This window comes from Lepidochelys olivacea (genome assembly GCF_965140295.1).
Source record: "Lepidochelys olivacea isolate rLepOli2 genome assembly, chromosome: 7".
NCBI classification, from domain to species: domain Eukaryota; kingdom Metazoa; phylum Chordata; order Testudines; family Cheloniidae; genus Lepidochelys; species Lepidochelys olivacea.
Genome location: NC_140417.1, coordinates 113,032,311 through 113,048,341, shown reverse-complemented (window position 1 = coordinate 113,048,341; position 16,031 = coordinate 113,032,311). Strand labels below are relative to the sequence as shown.

The window sequence follows — 16,031 nt, the reverse complement described above, 5'->3', positions numbered from 1 at the left end:
AAATCTTGGTTAATCAACTGATTAGCGATATTGAAGTCTTCATGAGTGACTGGTAAAATTTATGGCAGAGGAGAAGGAAGCTTTTTTGAACTATGAATGAGGTCTGGATTCAGTCAGTGTCAGTGAGACAAAAGACTGTCCCTCAAGCCCTCAAGTCACTATTGTGATGGCTGCTCGAATACTGTGTCAGTTCTGGTGTCTCTAATTCAAGAAGAATGTTGGAAAAATTTGAGACTGTTCAGAGAAGAGCTGTGAGAATGATTGAAGGATCAGAAAACCTGCCATATAGTGATAAATTGAAGGAGGTGAATTTATTTAGCTTGTCAAAGAGAAGGTTAAGGCCTGACTTGATTATAGTATAAGTACCTACATGGGATATAAATATACAGTAATGGGCTCTTCAATCTAGCAGAGAATGCTATAACACGATCCAAGGGCTGGAAGTTGAAGCTAGATAAATTCAGACTGGAAACAAGGTGTAAATTTTTATCACTGAGGGTAGTTAAACATCGGAACAGTTACCAAGGGTTGTGGCCAAGTCTCCATCAGTGACCATTTTAAAATCAAGATTGGACATTTTGTAAAATATATGCTCGAGGAATTATTTTGGGGAAATTCTATAACTTGTTTTATACAGGAGGTCAGACTCAATGGTTAATTGCTAGACATTGGTGCCTTATGGCCTTGGAATCTATATATTTAACATTTCTGATCATTTGTGAATTTTTGTCACAATATTGTTTTAAATTGGTTTTGTGTTAATTTATCTTAATAAAGGGGTTTTCAAACTTCATTGCACTGCGACCCCCTTCTAACAACAAAAATTACTACACGACCCCAGGAGGGGGGACTGAAGCCTGAGACCAAAGTCTTCAGCCCCAGGCAGTGGGCTGGGGCTTGGGCTTAAGCATGGCACTAAGCTTTGGCTTCAGCCCTGGCCCCAGAAAGTCTAAGCCAGCCCCAGCGACCCCATTAAAATGGGGTTGCAACCCACTTTGGGGTCCCAACAACCACTGTCTTAATATATATCCTAGTCAGCAATTAACATTAAAATATTCAGAACTGCAATCTTCTGTATTTTTTGTAGTTTGAACTTTGTTTTCATTTTTTTCTCTTAATTATTTGTACTCACAATAATTTTGTTCTCAGAAGCAAATTAGGTAATGCCTTTTTCTATTTTGTATTCCAGCTTGCCAGTGTAATGGGCACAGCACCTGCATCAGTGGCAATATTTGTGACCAGTGTAAAAACCTAACTGCAGGAAAACAGTGTGAAACATGCATGCCAGGTTACTACGGGGATCCAACAAATGGAGGCCAATGTACAGGTAAGTATCCTACCAGAATCAAAAGACACCTTCAGCGTTATGAAAGTATCAAAGACTAAAATATTGATATAGTATTATAGATGTGCTGGACAGCTAACATTGTGATTCAAAGTCTAGATTTTGCTTTCTCGGAGAATCTTCACATTAAAAACATTGTGTAACAATTGTGATTTTATATATAAACACAAAGAGTAAGACTGTGGTTTTAATACACAGCTTTTATTGGACAGGGGAGAAGAGCTATGCACTGGTAGCAATACCTAAAAGTATTGTGCTTGAGAATGGTAATATACCTTTGGACGATGTGAGACAGTGTAACCATCTCTGGCTTTTCAGGGATTCTGCTGCCATTGTCATGCAGGACTCTTGCTGTCCCTATGTTCCTTGGGTTCAATAACCAGAATACTTCTGGGTACCTACAGAGAGCTACAGCAGGGAGCTTGAGAGGTGCTCTCCTCCTTTGCTTCTGCGCTTGTACAGGGCTAGGTATAGTCTAACTCCGATCATTTTCTTTTTACTCAAAAGAGGTTTTGTGTATTTGAAAGATATTTATCATACACGATGTTCATTCTAATGAATAAAACAAATAGGTGTTACTTTTATAAAGGCAAGATTTTCTCTGAAAAGTAACTGTAAAATGGCAACTGCTTACTCAACAGATCTGCCCCCTGTTTGTGTTCTGTGATAAAGTCAGACTAGATAGCTACCAGGGTGTGGTGGATGGCAGATATATCATGGTAATGGTATAGAATGGTAAAGGCTCTTTCTTCTTTAAGTGATTGCACATATGCATTCCACTCTAGGTGTGTGTGCACCCCTAGCACAGTCATTTCTACTCTTCCATCGACCTGGGCACAGGAGTACCATCGAATGCATAGCTAGGAGGTCACTGGTGACCTATGCTGGTCCAGTGTCTCTTTTGGAACCCGTGGTTCTCCTCTTCCCCCCCCCACTTCTCCACCCCAGTTTCCAGGGCTTATTCCAGGCCATCTTATTTGGTGGCCTCTGAAAGAAGAGTAGCATTGTCCCATCAAGCCTGGTACCGAACTGCAAGAGCTGCTCAATGGGATCCTGCTGAGGCAGAAAGAAGCTCTTCCTTCTACAGTTGGTGCTGGTCTCCTCCCCAAATGAGGCAGTCTCTGAAAAGTGCGGGTTGCCTCCCCTGGATGACTATAAGGCTCACCAAGAATTGTTGAAGAGGGTGGCCTTAAACCTGGGCATATAGGTGGAGTCGTAGTGAAAGAATCCTTCCACATTTTAGCCACTGCAGACCCATCAAAAGTAGCCCTGCCTCTCAATGAGGCCATTATGGACCCTGTTAAGATCCTTGTGGCAGACCCCTCCCCATATCTCTTCCCCCTCCCCATGTCAGAAAGGGCAGAACAAAAATACTTTGTTCCTGCCCAGGGTGTTACTGTTCACCCATTTCCTATACCCCCTCCCAGGGTCCCTGGTAGTATTTGTTGCCAATGAGAGAGAAAGGCAGGGTCATCAGGCTGCAAGCCCAAAATCAAGACTCAAAGAGATTAGACTTGTTTGAGAGGAAAGTTTATTTTACTGGGGTGTTACAACTCAGAATTGCAAACCAGTACTCTCTGCTTGGCAGATATGATTTTAACATATGGGACTCCATGCAGAACTTCAAGGACTTGCTCCCACAAGAGGCTAAGCAAGTGTCCTCCTCACCGGTGGATGAGGGAAAAATCAGTGGTGATGCCTCATTACAAGCTGGTTTGGATGCAGCTGACTCGACAGCCAGGTCCACTGCTTCAGCAGTGGCCAGGCATAGAAGTTCATGGCTACTATCCTCGGGACTCCTGCAGGAGGTCCAGTAAACCCTCCAGTAAACCCTAATTTTCAAAGGAGCTTCGCTCTTTTCGGAACAGACTGATGCATGGGTTAAAAAACTTCAGAATGACCCTTAAGTCTCTTGCATTGTACACACCAGCTCCTTCAAGGAAGCATTACAAGCCTCAGCAGCCCATCTGGTACTCTGTTCTGGCTGCCTGTCAGGATCCGTAGGGAAAGAGAAGCACGGGTTTTAGGTATAGGCAACCACCCATTTCTACTTCAAAGTCAATACCTGCCCCCACCCAGATATCCAGCGGGTTCTAAGCAGGTGTTTTGATGGGACACTCAAGGATGCTGTACCAGTTCCCATGATGCCAGACCCTGTTTCTTCTTTATTTCCAAACCACTTTTCACACTTCCTCAATGCATGGTCCAGTATTACCACAGGTGGTTGGGTGTGGAGTACCATGGAAGTGGGATACATCCTTCAGTTTATTTCTCCTTCCCCCCTCCCTCACTATCCCTCTTCAGGGACCACTGTCATGAAGAACTTCTGGGCCAGGAGGGAGGTTCAATCTCTTCTTTGCACGGGAGTGATGGAACAGGTCCTTAAAATTTAAGAGGGAAGGAGTTCTATTCCCATTATTTCTTAATCCCAAAAGACAAGATGTCTCAGAGTGATTTTAGAGGTTTGTGTCAGCTCAATAACTATCTCAAGAAAATAAAGTTCTTCATGGTCACACTGGCATCCATTATCCCCTCCCTGGATTCCAGGTATTGGTATGCCACCCTTGATTTAAGAGACTCCTATTTTCATATATAGATATACCAAGGACACAAGATTCCTCAGATTTGTAGTGAACCACTCACAGTACCAATTCATGGTCCTCCCATTTGGCCTGTCTGTAGCTCTGCGAGTGTTCACAAAATGTATGGCAGTAGTGGCAGCTTTTCTGAGGAGATATGGGATGCAGGTCTACTATTATCAGACAACTGGCTCATCAAGAGACAGTCCAGGGATCAGGTAGTGTCCAATGTTTGACTCATCCAGTCAAATTCAAGGCCTTAGGCCTTCTGATAAATGCAGAAAAGTTTACCCTTGGTCTGGTACAGAGTATAGAGTTCATTGGAGTGGTGTTCGACTCTACTCAGGCCAGGGCCTCCCAGAGTCACCACCTCCCAGTGACATTGCCAATCAATCAGATCCCTGATAACACACCTCTAAGGTCATCCAGTCACACCAGCCCAAAATTGTATGAGGCTTTTAGGTCACATGGCCTTGTGCATGTACATGGTACAACACAGGAGGCTGCACCTCAGACCCCTCCAGACGTGGCTGGCCTCAGTGTACTCTCCAGACTGCTACCATGTGGAGACTGTACTCATGGTACCTCCACAGGTTCTTATCTCCCTCTATTGATAGTTGGATCCACTCAATTTGTGCTGGCATTCCCTTTATATGCCCTCAACTGTTAATGACCCTGGTCTCAGAAGCGTCAGCACTAGGGTGGGGAGCTCACCTGTGGCTCCTCAGAACTCGGGGCCTTTGGTCTCTGGCAGAACTTTCATTCCACAGCAACATCAGGGAACTCAGAGCTGTTCACCTGGCCTGTGAGGCCACCTTGCCCCACATTATGAGCAGAAACTTGTTTGTTCTCATGGACAACACTTCAGTGATGTTTAATGTCAACAGGCAAGGAGGAGCTTGCTCTTTCCTTTGTCAAGAGGCAGCGCAGCTGTGGGAGTTTTGCATAGCTCACTCAGTCAACCTCAAGGCCTCTTACCTTTTGGGAATGCAAAATGAGCTGGCAGATCACCTCAGTAGGTCTTTCTCTATTCACCACGAATGGTCCCTTCACCCGGATGTGGCAAGAGACATTTTCCAGCAGTAGGGGTGAGGGAACTCCCCGAATAGATCTATTTGCAAACAGGTACGACAGAAAGTGTCACTAATTCTGCTCTCTTTGAGGCCACAATCCGTGTTCTGTTATGGACACCTTTCTGCTACCTTGGACGAGACCTCTTTACTGTGCTTTTCCCCCCTTCCCACTCGTGCACAGAGAGTTGCTAAATATCAAGCAGGACTAGGATTGGGTTATTCTTCTAGCCCCACCGTGGGCCCTCCAGCATTGGTTCTCCACCCTAGTAGAGCTCTCTGTGGCAACTCCAATCCTGCTTCCATTGCACCCAGACCTGATTTTCCCAGGAACATTGTCGGCTGCTTCACCCAAACCTGAGCTCCCTTCATCTAACGGCCTGGAAGCTCCATGGTTAAATCCTATAGAGTAGGCTTACTCAGACCAAGTTAGTCAGGTTCTACTAGATAGTAGAAAGCCCTCCACCAGGGCTACTTATCTCTCGAAGTTAAAGCAGTTCTCTGTTTGGGCATCCCAATACAGAGTCTTGCCCACGCATTCACCAATACAAGACAGATCTGAATATCTGTTGCACCTGAAACAACAAGGCTTAGCAATCTCTTCTGTCAATGTTCACCTTGCAGCAATATCAGCTTTGCACCATCAGGTGCATAACCAGTCCGTTTTTTCAAATGACATGTCTGTCCGATTCCCCAAAAGCCTAGAATGGTTATACCCTCAAGTAAGAGAGCCGTTTCCCCCTGGAGCCTAAACCTAGTCTTATCAAAGCTTATGGGACCACTGTTTGAGCCTTTGGCAACTTGCTCCTTATTATGCCTCTCCTGGAAAGTGGTATTCTTAGTGGCCATTGCTTTGTCCAGAGGGGTCACGAAATTCCATGCCCCTTACATAAGAGCGTCCTTACACAGTCTTCTTTAAAGATAAGGTGTATGTATGCCCTCATCCCAGTTTCCTCCTGAAAGTGATTTTGCAGTTTCACAGCAATCAGGCAATCTATCTACCAGTATTTTACCTGAAGCTGCATGCAAATAGGAATGAACAATGTCTTCACTGATTGGATGTTAGATGAGCCCTAGCTTTCCACATAGAAAGAACTAAACCATTCCGTAGGTCCACCCAACTGTTCGTAGCTGTAGCTGACATGATGAAGGGTCTCCCAATCTCTTCACAGACAGTTTTTGTCTTGGATTATTTCATGTGTTTGCACTTGTTATGATCAGGCAGGTATTTTACCCCCAGCTTACCTGACTGCTCATTCCACAAGGTCGCAAACATCCTCAGCAGCATTCCTAGCACAAATCCCTGTTCAGGACATTTGTAAAGCAGCGACCTGGTCATCGGTGCACACGTTCTTGTCCCATTATGCCATCACTCAGCGTTCCAGAGATTATGCCAAATTTGGATCAGCTGTTCTGCAGTGCATGTGTCCATGAACTCTGATTCCTCCACCTATTCAACTGCTTAGGAGTCACCTAGGGTGAAATGCACATGTGGAATCACTCAAAGAAGAAAAAATGGTTACTAACCTTCTGTATCTGTTGTTCTTCAAGACGTGTTGCACATACCCATTCTATGACCTGCCCTCCTGTCTCTCTACATGGGAGTTTTCCAGAAAGAAGGAACTGATGGGGCACGGGGTCGGCTGGGTTGTTTATACCGGCACTAATGGTGCATTGCAGCAGAAGGCACTTGAGCTGCTCCGGTGGTTACCACTGAGCAAAAAATTTCCAATGATTGTTCTCAGGACATGTACACATTTAGAGTGGAATGAATATGTGTAACACATCTCAAAGAACAACAGTTACGGAAGCTAAGTAACCATTTTTCCCCTGTAAACTGAAAAGAGGTTATCTCAGGTCATCTAGAGACATATGAGTCCAATTAAGGGCTGTCGGTGACCTTTTAAAAAACCCTCTTCTGGTTAGAGAAAAGGAAGAGAGTTGAGAGACCAGCTGCAGCAGGGCTAGTGGCAGCACAGAGAAAAGGCTTTTCTTGGGTGAAAGGCTGTTGTCCTCCCTAAAGGGGAAACAACTTAACTAAAGGACTGATTGAGGGATGACTGGTACCCAGAGACTAGTGTAACAAAGCAACAACACAGAGATGGGGCAGGGAGAGGTATTCCCTTTTGGTGTTATGAACTTTTCTTTTTGTTTGGCTGAAGACTCTTTTGGGCCACCTTGTAATGCCTTGAAAACTCTCTGGAGTGGGACTACTTTACTCCAGGCCTCCACCACCAGAGGAGGAAATGCTGAGCTCTGCGAGGAGTAGGTGGTGCCTTTCCACAGTTCATAGTCATATTTACTGACTTTAGTGCTTTCTACTCTTTTTGCCACTCAGAAATCAGCACAGTTAAGAGGGATGGGGGCTATCTTCTATTTCTTCCAGTGCATTAGCAACAACTATGTTCCCATCAGTTATATCTCTGCAATCCTATTGAAAGTAGTTGAGCTACAGAGGTTCAATGAGATCATAATTTGAAGACAATGGCAGTGGCACAGAAGTCACAAAGGACTTTACTGCAAAACCTTTAATATCTGTGATGATCCACAAGAATGAAAGAATCTAATTTGTTTTTCAAAGGTTCATTTGTAGGCCTTTCAGCCAGGGGAAATAAATTAATGTGTGAACTGAGCACATTTGACATAAGCATATGTAAAGGGGGTTACATATGCGGTTTTAAAATCAGTGTGTTTAAAAATAGAGCTGCATTTCCAGGCAGAGGGAAACTGATCCTTATGCCATTATCTAACATAATCTAAACCTGCTATCAAGATTATAAACTCCTTGGGGCAGGGGCTATATCCTCTTGTGTCTTGTACAGTGCCAAGACTATTGTTGGCATGTTGTCATGTAACTTTATTATCTCAAAAAAAAAAAAGAAAAGAAAAGGAGTACTTGTGGCACCTTAGAGACTAACAAATTTATTTGAGCATAACCTTCTTGAGCTAAAGCTCACTTCGTCGGATGCATTCAGTGGAAATCCACTGAATGCATCTGATGAAGTGTGCTGTAGCCCACGAGAGCTTATGGTCAAATAAATTTGTTAGTCTCTAAGGTGCCACAAGTACTCCTTTTCTTTTTGCGGTACAGACTAACACGGCTGCTACTCTGAAACCTTTTATTATCTCAGTGTCTATTCTCAGTGAATAAAGGTTGGTAAAAGTAGCTGCACAAGCCCTCCTTCCCCTATCCAAGGACTATGTGATTTGATCTTGGCCTGCATAATGTTGTGGTATAAGGATGGTGTTATCACTTGTTTGGTGTGTCCCACATGACTTATATGTAGCTTCCCCACACGTAAGTAATGCAAATGTCCAATGATTTTGTTTTCAGATTTTAGATGTAATATATACCATAAGTGGCAAGCTGGTTTTATAACAACCAGATTGAAAGTATTCAGTCGTGGAAAAAATACCCATTAAAATCCAGCAACAAGCTCCTATTGTTTTATTCATGCTTGGTTTGATCAAAAGAGCCTAGTTTGCTAAATGTTACAAGTCACCCTATTTTACTGAGTCTGTTCAGTTCTGTAATTGCTGCACTGGAGGATTCCCACTGGAGTGAAAAAAAGAGATCTTTTATTCCAGATGGTATTTGTATATTGCCTCTGGGTTGTTTTCTCCCTTGCACTAGTGATTTTAAAGCTTATAATAGCTCCTCCCCTATATCTGAACTAAGAGGATATTTTTAACCTCAGCAGTCTTTGTGGTAGTGGAAGGAGGATCAGGTTGGCAGCTGCAAAATGAATAGAAAAGTGCAGGTGACTTTTTTTTTCCCTGTAGCATTGATGATTCTTTTAGTGGATCCTTACCCCTCAAGGGATGTTAGTTCTCTAAAGCTCTCACCTCTACCTCAGCAATTTAACATGCAGTCCCAGTTACATGAAACTGCACATCTGGTAAGCCGAAGCACAATACAGTGAAAATGTGTTCAAGGGAATGGAAAGATTAATGTCTTCCCTTATTGACAGTTGCACATTTTTGTGGTGCTTTATGAAGCTTTAAATAATTCTTAATAGTTCTCTTATTTCCTGAAGTTGACAAAATGTTCTTTTGCTGTATATAGCACCTTTATGGCAAAGTGATGTATTAAAGTAGCTTTTATTCTTCAGGGATACATTAGCTATCCAACCAAATAAGCATTCCGTCACCTTCAGTGAATTATGTGTAATGTAATAATGGCTAAAATCAATTTATAAGACCTGTAAAATGATAAATTTTACCACTTCTTTCTTCAGTCCTAGTTACATATTACTGTTAGTCCTTTTTTTTTTTTTTTAACTGTAGACATGATTTTAAAGGGTTATTTAGGCTCAGAATGCTTTAAAAATTAAGATGATTGTTACTGAGAAACTTTATGCATGTTTTAGGGTTAGATATTATGTTATTGATGATTCTATCCATTGATGTATTTTTAGATTTCCCTCAATATTTTGAGAGGTTTGCCTTTTAGCCTTACTAGAGTGGCTTCCAAACTTTCTAGTGGTGTTCAGCAGAGCACTTACTGATGATCACAGAAAGCTGTTGCATTACTTCTTATTATTATTTACTATTTTTTGTATCTTGGTTTATGTACAACTCACCATTGGCTGTCATCACACCCTTCTGTATAACAATATCCATCCTGCCTGTCTTCCCCGCACTGCTCTATTTCCACATCCTTTTTACCATTCGCCCCTACAGTTCCCATAAGCTCTCCCTACTTTTCTTCCCTTTTCCCTCCCTGTCTTCCCCCCTCCTTCCACCAGCACAAATCCAGATTCCACATCCACACCCTCCTTTGCTTCTACATCACCTCTGGTGACATTTGCTTCAACCCTCACCTGTCCTTCCACCCTTCTTCTGTCTCCGCTGCATCTCCCTCTCCAGTCCCCACCACCACTACTATCCCTCTTTTGCCACCATTTCTAACTTCACATCCACCCCCTCCTTCCCTCCTCCTTTCTCTCGCTGTGTCAGGAATGCTTACTCCATCTCTGAAAATATCTGTCATCCATGACCTCTTCATATCTCAAACCCTCCGTCTCTTGACTGGCACAGAGATCTGGATTGCTTAGCCTGACACGCTGCAGCTGCCTTCTCTTTCAGATGTGTCTGCTTCTCACTCTCCCTGTCCTGGATCAGATTATGGTGTGGTATTGGGCTTCTCCTCTCCTATTTCTGCTGCTTCCAACTTCTCCCTCCTCCCACTCCCACTCTTTCTCCTCTTTTGAAAATCTGTGCCTTTGACTCTTTTCTCCCCTTCCCTGTCATTGTAATCTATCATCCATCCAACTCCTTATCACCAGCCTTCCTCTCTGATTTCAACTCTTGGATCTCTCTCTCTCTCATAATCTCCTACACTCATCCTCGGGGACTTCAGTTTCCATATTAATGACCCATCCCACAGCTAAGCTAAATATCTCCCCATTCTTTGACTCCTTTGCCCTTCTCTTCCATCACAAAATCTGCCCTGACTTACACTTAGCATGCACTTTCTATGCTCCTGTTCTTGTACTGCAGCTTGTCTCTGGCTGAAATCCCATGACCACTACCAATTCATTCTCTCCTCTTGCAGTTCCTAGCAAAAAACCCTCTACTTCTCCAGCGTTATTGAATCCCACACCCACGATCCCAGACTCCTTTTTCCCAACTTTTGACCCACTCCTCAAACCCTCCCTTCCTCCTGCCTCTTTCTCTGCACAGCATCTTGCCAATTTCTTCCCAGAGAAAATTGACAAAACACTACCTTTGTCCTGATCTCTGGCTCGGGCTCCTAGGCACTCCAGTAATTCGATTAACAAAAATACTAATAATATTTATGGTGTGATAGTGCCTAGGATGAGACTGTAAAACCATTGTGCTTGCACCATACAAACATAGAATAAGAGACGACCTTTGTCCCAAAGAGCTGGCAATCTAAATAGACAAAGTGAAAAAAGGGCAAAAAGATGAACAATGTGGTGGTTCGCAAATGTCATGATTGAAATATGATTTTTTGTCGTGATTTTTTTTGTGATGAAATATAAATTTTTTGGCTCTTTTTATTTTAATGTCTGGTTTTATTGGGAGGCAGTTAGCTGAAAAGAGAGGCAAGGGCCGTAGTGAGATCATTAAAATGAGGGGTTACGGAAAAAGAGGAAGTGCGTGTTTTGTGAGGGGGTGGGGAAGGGAGCATGGAAGGCAGGTGGAGTGAGACTGAAGTAAAGAGACTGAGAGAGGGAGTGGGATTAAACAGCCAATCATCAGAGAGGAAAGAAAGTCTGTAGCAGAAACGGTAAAAACCAGTGGGAGGTGGCTGACATCATCACAGGCTGCAGATCCATGCTTTAGATGCTTTTCTTTACTGCTGTCAGCTGCAGTTCTGGCTGGCTGCTCCCAGCAGTTTTTTGTCCCTGGGCCCTCCTGGCTGGATTGAAGTGTAGGGATCCTTAGGCAGATGGTACAGTTTCTTCAAGCTGTTTTTTTGGGCATCCAGACTCTCCTTCTAAGAAGGGACAAAACACTTACCTAACTACTTGCTGTAATCTCCACATGGATGTGGGAAATTGTGAATGTGAGAAGAGGTTGCGCTGGGTGATCACCAATGGGTGGGTGGGAGTGTGGTCTACTCTGGAAAAATTTTGAGAGCCTGTCTCCTAATAATGTAATCTAGACCATATTTCCCTAATTTGCTTATGGGAATGTCACATGGAACTGTGTCAAAAGCCTTACTAAAGTCAAGATAGATTACATCTATTTCATCCTCCCTATCCCTATCCTATCAAAGAGAGAAGATTCATAGGAGAATCATGCATGCATCATTTTTAAGTAGCTGGAGCAGCCCCTGTACCTCCTTACATCCATCACAGGCTTAAAAGGAAGAAGATATATGTAACATAGCAAATCCCTCAGTCCCTCCCCCACCTTTTTCCCAAGGTAGTTGATCCCTGCCTGAACCAATCCTGTATATACATCTGTGCAAGTATCCCACAAGGCTCCTTATTAGGAAGGAAAGTGGCTTCATGCCTTGTGTGGCACCCCCAGAATATATCCCAAAGTTTGCACAATGGAAATATACTAGTTCTACTGCAAGGAGACTCCGCAAGTATGGGGCATTGAACAGCATTTGCCTATGCCTATCCAGTGACACTGATGGTATTACAAATAGTTTCAAATTACTGATATATTAATAGTAGCAATATATTATTGAAAAACTTTGTATTTTATTATCAGATTTTAATTTACTGTGGGCTGAATAAATGGTTATGAAAAAATATTTTATTTAAATTACATTTCTGAAGGTTTTCTGGAAATATATTTAAAGGGGTTGACTTTCATTCAAGTATACAATGTGCTGAAAACAAATAAATTCTGCAGTCTTGCTAGTCATCTTAAAAGATTCCTTGGGATCTGACATCTAGATTGTAGAGGGGGAATTTTGGGCAAGAACAATATGTTCCTAAATCTCTCAAATAAATTATGTGTTTACAAGAAAAAATGCTACCGATATTTGCCCATACTTTGAGCACTTATTATAGGTGCTATTTGATTTTACAAATTACATATTTTGGAATCTGTAGCAGTTTTGTTTGTATCATTGAAAAGATTTCCTTTTTGATGCACACTTAATGATTGGCATCCACTCTAACTTGTTGTCGTGTCAGGAACTTAGCATGTCATTTGTTGGGAATTGATGTGTAGTAGTCTGACATTGATCATAATTTTTTCTAATTACTTGTCATCCAAAATGTTTGCTTGGAAAGAAATTATGCCCAATGTCAATCATTTGCTTTAATCATCTCTCTCTCTCTCTCTCTCTCTCTCTCTCTCTCTCTCTGTGCCTCTCTTCTATTTAGTCCATGAATACTCAACAAAGTTGTTGCTTCAGTGCACCTCATGCATAAGACTGCATATTGTTTTCTTGGGATTTATGTGTTGTTCACTTGTATTCCTACGTGCCTAATATATGATTCTTGTATAGATGTGTGTATTTCCTCAATTCCTGATTACATTCCATTGTTGAGATGCATAGCTTGGCTGTTTTGGTTATTGATTTAAGTATTTACTACACAGCTTGACTTCTGTATAAAAGTTCAGGAATAAATGACTGAAGGCATTTAATCAAGTTTTAAATGAACATAAGACCTTGGATTCTTATTGATTACAGATATCAGGCCTTGTATTAGTTGAAAACTTTAATGTGTATTTCTTTAAAAATTGCATTGATAATTTAAATCTTCTTGTGATGTCCATGATACTAACCAGTAACCAAAATGTGAAATTATTATTACATATATTTCAAGACAACATACAGTTTCACTCTCTTGCCAAGAGTGGTTTGCAATATTTCTGTGAAATAAACAGTACATGATGAACAAACTAGTAAATCCAGCCCTTACTCATGTGATTAAGAGCTGTAGGATCAGGCTCATTCATTGCACAAGCAGTTATAATTTGTGCGATGACTGTCCCAGAATGTCATGTTTATGTAAATCTGGAGCCTAGCAGTCTAATACAGCATTTACATATTTGTCAAACTGACTGTATGGATATTGTTATTTCAGACAGAGCTTTCTTCCAGACCGCCCCAAGAGAGGAATGAATTGCCATAGTAACTATCAACTATCACAAATCTCATCACCTTCCGTTTTCAGTTCAAGATGCATTTCTTTGACCTTGCATTTTTAACATATACATAACATTTTTAACATATAATTTTTTGTGTGTGTAAATCTAAACCAGAGCGTTCCATTATACACACTTTTCCTGCTGGGGAGAGGATGAAAGAAAAAACGTGACCCATTAGTCACATGGCTTAATGTAGTATGAGAAGTTGTTCAGATACCGTGGTGATGAGCGTGGGATAAAGAATCTGTATAGAGTAGAATATGAACAAATACATGATCTTTGTATTTATATATCAGTGGCTTTTGAGAGCCTTAGTTATTAGGACTCTTGATGTTTAAAGTTACATATTTGGTAATTAAAATAAGTGGCAGTTAAAGGACACAGGAAATTCCTAATTAAACAGTAATCTCTAAATAAGGAATAGCTGGAAATGAAAGATTCTGGAACTCTTAGTGCTGAGAGATGGTAACTGATGTTGGCTTGCTCTGCCGGTGCTCTCTACTACATTTTCTTCTGGGTTTTTTTCTGCCATATGTTGTATAAGAGGAGGGGAGAAAGAAACAGTTTAATATGAAATTTAGAACGAATAGAGTGAGAAGAGTTCTGCAAAATGTAATGGTAATGGGAGAAATCTCTTTTGGAAAATAAAGTGGAAGACTGCTGAGAACAATGTTGTGTTACTTGGCAAAATTTGTTAGGATTATTTTCAAATTAATCATCTACTTAGTTGTCAGTGTTAAAGAATTTTTCTCTAGCTGCTTATCTTGTAATTTTTTTTAGGCAAGGTTTTTTTTAAAATAATTTTGAAAATTCATTTGAGATGCTATAGTGGCTGTCTGATATAGTGAAGGTCTATATATACCTCCACTATATTGCTGCAGACAGCCACTATATCAGATATACATCCAGGTTTTATATATATCTGGAGGTAGTTCAAGAGAAATCACCCAAGCCGCTAGACATTTTGCAGCCTTTCAGCCCAGTAGGCATGATATGCCTATTAATGAAGGATTTTTAAAATCTGCAAAAGAATTGTGACAGACTCAGTATCAATACTGACTACATTCAAAATAGTAGATCGATGTACCAAGTCCATCCCAAGGATTGTGAGTACTTTTATTTTTATCCTGTGACAGGGTCTCTTATCAGGTATGAGGGGTAGCGGATTGCCCCAACTTTTACATTGTTACATTGGAGGTATCTGCCAGTGCTGCATGCAACATGGCCACATCCTGTTGGCTCCAGTCATTGAGGATACACAAAGAGTTTCAAACACTTATATGGAATATTTTCTTTGAGGCCTGTGACCTCTTCAGTTTCCTGTCTGAAGAGGCCCTTCATTTGTTAAGATTCTAGGACTGTCATGCACTCTCTGGACTTTGTATACTCCATCCTCAAAGAGAAACCTCAAAGCTCCTTCAGACAGTGTTCCTCTGCCCCCTCCTGCCCCCCCCCCGCCGCACTATAACATACAGAGGGCATCAGAACCACTGAGTGAGAAACAGATTCCAATGAAGGCAACCCTCTGCCACTTCCTCAGCTGTGATGCTTCTTCTTCCTAGCAGGTTTGACACCATAGTTAAGAGCCTGGCTGAAATTACGGAGGATCTATACCTCGTCTCCCTTTTTGGCAATTGTGTTCTGGGAAGCTCAAGGTTGGCATCACTGAGGACCAGTGTCTTACAGTTTTTCAACAAAGGGTATTGCATACAGTTCCAGACTCTTCCCACCCCTCACCCTCTTTCCCTGTCTCTTGTAATCCGCACAATTTTCGGGCTCCAACCACCTTCCCAGAGCCCAATGGCCCTCTACGGGTTAACGGGACCTTGTCCCAGTAAAGGAGCCTTTATCACACGGTAAGTATTCTTAAACATGCACATGTATTTAATAGCAATTATCAATGAATCAACAGAATATACACGCCAAGCATCTAATGCTCACCACTCCCAATAAAGCAGACTGATGCCTCCCAGTGTCCAGTCAGGATCCAATCTTGTCCAGGGCTTCGGCTTCCACACAGACTAGTTAAAAATCTGAGCAGCTATGGTCTTGACCTGTATCCTGGAGTTAAGTTCCAATGAGCTTATTTCCTGACCCATATTATATAGTTAAAATGAGGATTCTTCTTATCAATACCCTAACCAATTATTTTACTCAAAGCATGTGTGTGCAAAAATCACTAACCAATCATTTTCATTATACAGGGGTTCACATGCTTAAGACTGCCTATTCATTAGCTTTTGTGTTTTTCAAAGTTAGTAAAAACTTCTCAAGGTCTACTTATCTTTATGCTTTGTTAGTGGAATACATTTGCAACAGCAAAGCCTTATACTTTTTATCAACAGAAAGAAGCTGCAGAAACTGGAGGCTAGCTTGTCCATTCTTTCCCCATTCTCATGAGTTTATGAATATATCAGTCTGTCCCTGTTAGTAATGCTGCAGCTGATA

The 16,031-nt window shown here is 41.7% G+C and overlaps 1 protein-coding gene across 4 annotated transcripts in view; it reads left to right on the top strand.

Moving 5' to 3' along the window:
• Positions 1-16,031, top strand: part of ATRNL1 (attractin like 1) — a 1,099,511-nt gene that overhangs the window by 369,931 nt on the left and 713,549 nt on the right. For all 4 annotated transcript variants that reach the window (XM_084633632.1, XM_084633634.1, XM_084633633.1 and 1 more), the window contains exon 20: positions 1,190-1,327. In XM_084633632.1, the coding sequence (XP_084489758.1) occupies positions 1,190-1,327 (138 nt within the window). The remainder of the gene's footprint in view (positions 1-1,189; positions 1,328-16,031) is intronic.